Source organism: Mastigoproctus giganteus, chromosome 3, assembly GCF_048544385.1.
Source record: "Mastigoproctus giganteus isolate SK-2022 chromosome 3, ASM4854438v1, whole genome shotgun sequence".
Taxonomy (NCBI): domain Eukaryota; kingdom Metazoa; phylum Arthropoda; class Arachnida; order Uropygi; family Thelyphonidae; genus Mastigoproctus; species Mastigoproctus giganteus.
This window is the reverse complement of record NC_143577.1, coordinates 201,422,245-201,431,618: the sequence shown is the minus strand read 5'-3', so window position 1 is coordinate 201,431,618 and position 9,374 is coordinate 201,422,245. Positions and strand designations below refer to the sequence as shown.

The following is a 9,374-nucleotide window of genomic DNA, read 5'->3' as shown; positions in this document are numbered from 1 at the left end:
CCCCCCAATATATGTTCATACGAAATCAACGTACTGTCTGGTATAATTTATATAAAATGCTGCAGCATGCGGTGAGTTTGTAGGTAAGAACGTTTAGCTTTGGGGCACAAATAGGGCAGTTTTGTATAAGTGCCAAAAGAAATGTTCTATTTTTCCCATTCCACATCGCATTTCGATATTTTCAACAAGTGCAGTGTTATTTTGGCAATAAATAATGAATACAAATTCGTACAGAACTGTGTAAGTGTAGGTTATTATAGCGATATTTAACTGAAGCATGAATGGTCTCTGTGACGCTTCCAATTGAAAAAAAAAAAAAAAAATATATATATATATATATATATATATATATATATATATATATATATATATATTGGCAAATAAAATAATATTATTTTCCGAAAATTAAAGGCACGTTTATGGGCGGTCAGGAAAAAACGAAGTCAGTTGATCATACCTATAACGATGGTATTTGTGCCTGTTTCTCCTTATGTTCCATGGACTCGCTAAAAGTAATCCTTTCTGTTTCTAGACTTAAATATCATAAAATAAAACTTTTGTATAATCGGCGTTCATTTCGAAAATTTCCTTTCCTCTCTATTCTCTTTTTTTTCCCTAAAATATTTGTTGACAATTCAATTTGAGATGTTTGAGTAGACCGTGGTTCAAACTCACATGACTGCTGAATGCGGTTAATGATTGCATCATTGCCAAAATAATTAAACTCCTCTGACCTAGTGGTCGTGCCGGTATAAACGAGAACATTTTGTGTGTTCATCAGATTTGTACATTAGATAAATTTATAACATTGTAAAATCTTGTTAAAAGTTAATCTTATTATTAAGAGTTAAAATCTTATTTTTAGTTTTTGAAATTCTCATATTTACAACAGCATCGTTTTTAACGACATTCAAAGTATTCGATTATTATGTCAATTAATAATTCAGTTGAGATTTTTAGCTAAAAGCAAAAATTGTATGGATTCCTTAAAACTAAATTGAAAATTGTTATGTTGTTAAAAGTGAAATGACATTAAAATGTTGTAATTAAAAGAGAACCAGTGAATATCTTATTACAAATACTGTATATTTAGTAAATATATTCTAAATTAATTCTCTCCATTCCAAAAAAAAAAAAGTTCCAACACATCCTCGTTATGAATTAATCATGAAGATTTGATTGTAAAATATTAGAGATTTTCATAGGTAAATAGCTTAATTACCTTTCCCTCTCTCCAACAGAATTTCAAAAGAAATAAGCCGAATAACTGTCATTGCCAAGTCAACGAGATCTTGTAATAGCATGTAATATATTGCAAGATCTGATAAGTGCTTTCTGGAAATCATGTAGGAGGATGGTCTCATTGAGAAAAAATAAAGGTTACAGATTTGCTTTTGCAGTGTATAATTAGTCATTTTCAAAAAGAGCTATGATACCTTCAAGCATATATAGCTTGAAGTGATATGTTTTATTGCGGTGTGGATTTGCTGTGGGATAGGTAATAGTTACTCAGACGAACAATCAAATCCATATGTACGCTGTTTCAAAAAGTATAACGGTAGGTGTAGCGGAACGCTGTAGAATTTAACTTCTGCAACAGTACTAATTTCCGTTGAAATTTCAACCTATACTTGAGAGAGAGAGACTTCTTTTTTACTTCAAGTTAACTTTACTTTAAAGTAAGAATGCTTATTTCATACCTGCTAGGTGTTGAAAGGGATTCTTGTGTGTTTCCGATTTAGTTTTGTATTGTCGTTGGTAGCAACTTTGAATGGAATAGCGAGAAAATCAGATGTTGAGTAATTAGAACTCCTGCCTCCCGCTTTCTTACGAAAAAAAAAAAGGTTAACGGCATCTTAGAATACTTTTCTGTCCAAGAAAGAAAGTATAAAACTACTTACAGTAGAAGAGTGTCCATTGATGTAGACTAATAAATTGACAATTGACACAATATAAGTGGACTTTAGGATGCTTTTCTTTTTTAGCAGACCTTCTACTTACAGCTATATACAGTCTCATATGACATAGCATGCCACATATATTTTCTATATTAATGTACACAATAACTACATAGTCAGAAGACTATAAAGTCATCTGTTAGAAAGTTTCTAAGTTTCTTAGTGCTCCTGTTACTAGTTTGAATTGGTTACTTAGTTCTCAAATAATCCCAGCACATTTGCATTGCGAGCAGAATTGATTTTTATCGCCTGGCCTAAATTCATTCTGAAAAGTTACTTTTTTTTTAACTTTCATATTCTTTCAGTTCATATCCATTTGTAAGGATAAGTCGGACGCACTACATTGTTGATGTTACTGAAGGATGAACAGAATACAGTGATGGATGGTAATATGATGGGGTATTAGCTTCCAGAGTTGTATGCCCTGCGTTTATAGGTGACATCGGAGTGTAGCCTCCGTACTGAGCCATGTCGTAAAGTTTCATGTCCAGTTTTGTTTCGGTTGCAATGATGCTGTTGATGGAGAAGGGATGACTCGGATTAAAGTGCGGATCTGACTTCAGTTGACTCACACTCAGCATCCCTACACTGTCTCCATAAGTCCGCAAGTGAGCGCCCAGCTGCTGTTCCACAGCAGCAGCGGCCACAGCGGCGGTGGCAGCGTGCGAGTGTCCCAGGACAACAGCATGTCCATTGACGACGTTCATTTGGTTACAGCAGGGATGCTCTTCCTTGCAGTCCTGGGCTGCGATCATGGGATGATGCGGGTAGTGGTCTCCGGATGAGAACGGTGACATCACGGCAGATGTGGTGTTAGAAACACTGTTCAATGAAGCCTTGGACATCAGGGACGTTGAATGGTGTCGAGAGGGCGATAAGCGTTTACCTGGATCGGACTCGCTCTTGACCTTCGGAGACCCTGTTCGCACGGTGGCATTACTGCAAGTCTGCTTTTGGTGCTGGATGGCCTTATGTGCTTGTCGGAGGGCCTCCTTCTTCTCGCACTTAAACCGTTTTTGTCTACGGAGGTAGCAACCGTTCTCGAACATGTTGCCGGAATCAGGATGTAGCGTCCAGAAACTTCCTTTCCCAGGTTTGTCTGGGGTTCGCGGAACCTTGACAAAGCAGTCGTTAAAGCTAAGACTGTGTCGGATAGAATTTTGCCACCTTTGTTGATTCTGACGGTAGTATGGAAATAGATCCATGATGAACTGGTAGATTTCGCTCAAGGTCAACATTTTGCTGGGGCTGTTCTGTATCGCCATGGTGATAAGGGAGATGTAGGAGTAAGGGGGCTTGGCATGAGTATAGCCCCTTCGGTATGTCTTCTCCACACGTGCTCTCTGCACTGCAGTGGGATCTGCGACTGATTGACCCGTGATGTAGTCTCGACCGGGGACCAGATTACCGGCGTTGATTCCTGCCATGCACGATGTCGGGGTCATTGCATTCATAGTCTGTGCCAGAGAGTTCATACTTCCTAACTGTGACATAGCACCCATCGTCGAGGACATGCAGGTTGTGCCGCCACCTCCGCCCATACTTGCTGCTGCTACTGCACCCATAGTTCCTATACCTCCCGTGGGAGCGGACATCATGCCTGTGCCGAAGGTCTGTGGTGAGTAGCTCATAGCGGGCATTGCCATGGAGGTAGTGTTCATACTATAGCTACTAGGAGGCATGGAAGCCATGCTGCAGTCTGGGTATCCTTTGTGGGTCAACATCTTGTTTAGATATCCTTCAACGTGAGGAAACACACATTTTTATAACATTAGGACTCTTACCGTAGATGCATCACTGAACTACGAATTACAGTCCTTGGGAAAGAAGAGGAAACCGTTAATGTACTTTAGCTCTCCATGCAGACTAATTTTTTAGAATTATCCTTGCGCCTAATTGGATCCCAACGGATTTGTCTCTTTCCTCACGTGGGTGCTGCAGATGAATACAAACTTATTTGACCCCTGAGAGTTCTAATTGAGTTCTAATGTTTCGTCAGTTTTCCGGTCAACAACGTTACTCACATCAACACTACTAACATTGACGGGAACTCCGATGTGTGGCAAGCACCTGTTGGATCGTGGAAACAGTTTGGTTGTTTAAAGAGGTTTTTAGGACTCCTAGCAACGCTAACTTGTGGCCTCTCTAAACGCTAAGTACTTTATCAGTCCGAGCGTTCGGAAACACGTTCTCGGTAACTAAGACTCGGTCAACTACACGCCCTCAAGTACCGGCGCTGAGTAAATAACACGAACACATACATAAGCACGCACAACACAACGTACATACGGACACAAGTTCTCTCACGAACATGGGCCGTAGCGCGAACAAAACCTTCGCATTCTACGCCTCCCACAGTTATTCCCACACGTATCAGCGCGTACACCTTCGAATGCTGAAGGATTAGACACGCCTCCTCTGCTTGTCGTCGTTTGGAGTGACGACACATGACGTGGCTTATATTTCACCAATTGCAAACGGTTTTCAGAACGTGTGCTCTCTGGCTGCTAATATGTCTCATAGAAACGGCATTGGCGTGGGGGGAGGGGTGGGAATGCTTTGCGAAGTGTCGATGTTATACAATGTAATTGTTTGGTTGTTTAACAGTGGGTTACCGTTTGTCTTCACGGACAACTTAGGCTCGTTTGCTATCTTCGATTAACTGAAAATTAAACATGCAGATTAAAATCCGTTCAGATCGGTAAAGGTCTGATTACGAACAGAAAGAGCTCGCAAATACAGTCGGTTATATGATATCTATGTTCATGAGGTGATGACGCTTACAAATCATGATGAAATACTTCGATTATATTAATATATAATCTACTTTAGTATGTGTATACTTTGTGAAAATGTCAGGGGATTCCATAAAATGCAAATATTTTGTTGGGAATTTCTCAAGTTTAAAAAAAAAAGAGAAAAAATCGCAACGTTATAAGATGATTCTGTTATTGGATCATCATTTGTTTTTTTGTCATATTTAATTTTGGTTCAGCGAACCATGCCCACATTTTCTGCTTGCAATGGATACTTGACGTAAAAAAAGTGCATTTAATTTCTCATTACATGATGGTTATTTGCAAAGGTTAAATCGTTAGAAATGAAATTCCATAATTCTGTAATTTTAAGTTCGGTAACCAAAAAGTTGAAAAATAGATACCGTGTCAAGAAAAATTTGGTAGCGTAGGTTGACCAAAAAAAAAAAAAAAAAGTGAAAGTAACCTCAGAAGAGAACAGAAGAGAATGAGAGGATGGACAAGCCGGGACGAAATATTTCAAGCGCTCCTTGAGCCCCAGTCAACTAATCAGAAGTGCGTCCCTAACTTCTTTCCGGACTGTCTCGTGAATTTATTTTGTCGAATGCAATTAAAAGCGAATTCATTCTTCCCTCCTGTTCAAAAAAGTAGTGTAAGAAACCCTGTAGCCTTTCTGGGATCACTTTATGCACAGCGGAACTGGACAACGCTAACCGCTGTGCAGTATCCAGGTCTTGTATATCAGCATAACTGGGCGAATGATTTGAATGAATGAATATATTTTCTTATATCTTCCAAACATATGCACTCATTGAAATTTAGAACTAAGCGCTGTAAGTAATGGAACTAATGGAGGCGTAAGTAATGAAGCCTGGAACTTCTTCCAGGCTTCATTACTTACTACCTGTTCAAAAGGTTTGATTCTCCTAATTTGTAACTATGCTATACATTGATTGTGATTTTTAATTGTAAAGAATTATTTACTATTATTATTATTATTTACTATTTACTTATTTACTAATTTCCCCTTTATTTATGTAATTAACAAGGCAATGAATTGCAATGTTCAGTACTCTGTAAATAATTTTTTAATTAACGTGAAAGTATATTGTACGCTCTCTATACATGTGGACGTTTAGGGGTGAAACCATTAATGGTTAAACTGGTAATAAATAAATAAATATTCTCCGGAATGTATCATCTGTAACTAGAGCGAGTGGCCTTTAGACAATCCTTCTGGGTAATTTCTCTGCAATGTTTGGAGCCTGGTTTTCTTTCCGTGCACCTCTCTTCGTTTAAATTTCATAATCATTATCTTTGGTGTCATGAGACATCGTCTCTCATCCTCCGTCGATAATTCATCAATGCTTATTTGAAGTGTTTTAGTTCGTGCGAAACGGTTCTACGAGCAATTTATACGGTCTTTTAATTCCAAATACAGTTTAATATTTTTCGAATGCTTGCTACACCTATTAACTTCATGTACACTCTGGAATGCACCTATTATAACAGCAAATTGAACTAAAACAGCATACAAATTCATATTTTACGTGGTGTTTCATGTTATGCCCTTGCAGTACTGCTACAATGGCTTAGTTTTTCACAACCGTCATATTTTATTTTCTGTTTTGAATGTCTTCTATGTTTGCAGTTTGTAGATTGTACCTTGATTTCTCGATTTTATTTTAATGATTACCCATTTCCCTTACTTTCTTGGTTAAAATTTTCTTGATTTCAATCTCGTTACGACGGTGAAACCATAACGTCAGGTCCGTTACTGCGGAGGAGGGGGACGAAAAGTCCGAGAGGACGGACAATTTCGCTTTTATATCGCCACTTTTCTTTTAACTTTTTTTAGAGTATTTTTTAGTAAAAGTAAAAGCGTTGCTATCTAGTTATTACTCTTCCTCCTTCCCACCTCTGTTTCTTGTTTTATTTATATAGGTGTACGCAGTTTATGACAGGATTAGGTTCCTCGAAAATTCATCCCGAGATAGGGAATAAAGTGATCGGAAATTTTCCATATATTCCCATGTTATAACGATAGGTGCGTTCCTTAAAAAAAAAAAAAAAAAAAAAAGAAGTAAATTTTAAACATGATATTTGCGAGAGCGTAATACAGTAAGAGTTAAAAAATAAATTTGTATAAACTTCGTAATGAGAATAACTTAGCTATATCACAGCGTAATAATAAAAGAGAAGGTTCAAACTACGCGGAAAGTTGGTTTACTTATCGTGGAAACATCCCGATTAGATCTTATATCCATGGTAAAAACCGCATTTTATTTTTATTTTAGCTTTTTATTGTAAACCGAAGTTTCTGACAGTCAGTAAAGCCTATCTTCATCCAATAAAGTCTATGATGACTGTAGCACTACAGTCATCAAATAGAGTCCAAACTGACTGGCTAAAAGGTGATAAGTGAGCTTTGAGTGAGCGGGATTGAAGCCCGTGACTGCTAAATATTGTAATATTTCTTGTATTCTTTCTATCTTGTGAACTTCTCTGCTCGTGTTATCGTCCCGACTATAAACAGAATATTTATTTATTCAAAAGGAAAATTGTACAATAAAAAAGAATGAACGTTTTTATTAACCTTAGTGGACCATAGACAATGAAAATTCTTCTGTTGTAGGCAAAGTTGACTTAAGTCGTTATTACTGCTCCTTTGTGTGACTTCACCTTATCAGCAAAGATGACCATTGCAGTTTCTAAATGGTCAAAAGTTTGGCTATTAAATTTTAGAGTTGCGGTATTAGCAGTTATTCAGCCTTATCTTGCATTCCTGTTTTCAGACTCAAGGAACTCTTCAGTAATAAGTTCTTCACCATGCGATTCCAGAAATGAACATCTGTCTCCTCAACGTTATTCAAACTAGTTTCTTTTGTAATCACCATAGAGAAATATTTGGGTAAATAGCTATAAGGGATGTATTGGGGTAAAGAAACACAAAACGTACTCTATATATATATAGCGATGCAAGGAGTGTTGTAAATAAAATAAGGTAACATGGGCTCTTGGTCAAGTTCAACCAAAGCTGATATTGTAGGAATAACTGAAACATGGTGCCATCCCGAGATAGGGAATAACGAATTTTATTACGGTGAGTGAGTGTGTTTTGAAGTGATAGGAAGGAGCTAAAGCTTGCGGGAATGGGGGTGGGAAGTTATGCTGCTTAAAAGCGGCAAGACAGTTCCCAGAAACTGATCAAGTCTAGGCAGACGTGGTTTCAGATGACCATTGGTAAAGGAAAGATGATAGCAGGGATGTGTTACAGAGCTATAACGGATGATTCTGTATTGGACTGTCTTTGTACTGCTGATTCCTCCGACATCCGGGCCGAATAAATTTCTGGACGTTTATATAATAACCTGGCTTAGAAATTTTCAGCCGCGAGGCCCCGGGCGGTCGCCCACCTCACCCTTGCCTTTGTTTGCCCATATATATATATATATATATATATATATATACGGGTAGTGCTACTTTTTTTTATAATAACCATAAATACTGCTCACAAATTTTAGTCAGTTTTTTTTGTGGTACGAAAATTGTTATTATTATTATTTTTTTCTGTGGCCTGGGAAAATTGATATTTTTATTTATTTATTTTTTCTATAGAATGTGAAACATTTTTATATATTTTTGTTTTAGATTATTTCAGGCACTCAGGGCTGAAAAGGTTCATTATTGCCGGTGCACACCATTCTAATTCTGAGTCTTTCCAAGATCCTACAGCTTTTAAAATAGCGTAAATATCTGTAAATGATAATGTCTGCTCTATTGAAATTAATTCATTATTCATTGCTGGAAAATTAAGCAGATATCACACGCCATTTACTGTTAATTCAGATCATGTATAAAGCTGTTATATCATTACTTCTCATTTCATCCAGCGTATGGTCATTATATCTGCTAAGAAAATCTCTAATGCGACTAAAGAGATACATTTTCTCACCGGGATTGTTCGGGGAACTCTCCTTCTCTGCTACTGGATCTGAGAAAATGCGCCATTTTTAGCATTTAATAGGTTTGTGGAAGATTGTTTATTATTATAAAGCTCCTAGGAATTGGTCGTGCATCGCCACGTGCATATTGGTTGCACGTGCATGTCACAGGTGTCACTCAAGGTCGAGTCGCTGCATGTGTATTGAAAACAACACAAGAGCTGATTAGGGTCGTTTCTTTGGTGCAGTTTCCACTGGGCAGGGGGGGGGGGTCAAGACACTTTCCCTTACTGAAAAGCGGAGTAATAGTCCCCTTCTTCCACACACCGGAATGGATCCGGGAGCCTTGTACAGCAAATTTAGCAGAAGCGTAACCAGGATTTTTGGCACCTATGGCCAAATATCAGAAATTCACCTTTGATTTTCATTAATTTTTACTGTATTATTATTTAATAACTAACGCAATTTAATTATTAAATAATCGTTTAATAAAAATTATATTTTAGTTATAATTGAATATTGCTTTAATTAATTATAATATTAATTTAATTATTAATATTAATATTGGTCTATGGTGCAAGAAAGTGATGCTTTTGCTGAATCAGACAAAAACAATCCTTGTTTATCCCATAGCCTAGGTGAACATGTGTATATGTAAAGGGTGGCTCCTAGAACGCCTGTTCAACTCCCCCGCGTGTCTCTGTGAAGAACAGAAT

The 9,374-nt window shown here is 37.5% G+C and overlaps 1 protein-coding gene across 1 annotated transcript; it reads right to left on the bottom strand.

The window, feature by feature from the left end:
* Positions 1 to 2,296: 2,296 nt before the first annotated feature.
* Positions 2,297 to 3,649, bottom strand: LOC150088574 (protein fork head-like). The gene has a single exon (XM_090370237.1). The coding sequence runs from the start codon at positions 3,647 to 3,649 to the stop codon at positions 2,297 to 2,299; it is 1,353 nt and encodes a 450-aa protein (XP_090226363.1).
* Positions 3,650 to 9,374: the final 5,725 nt, after the last annotated feature.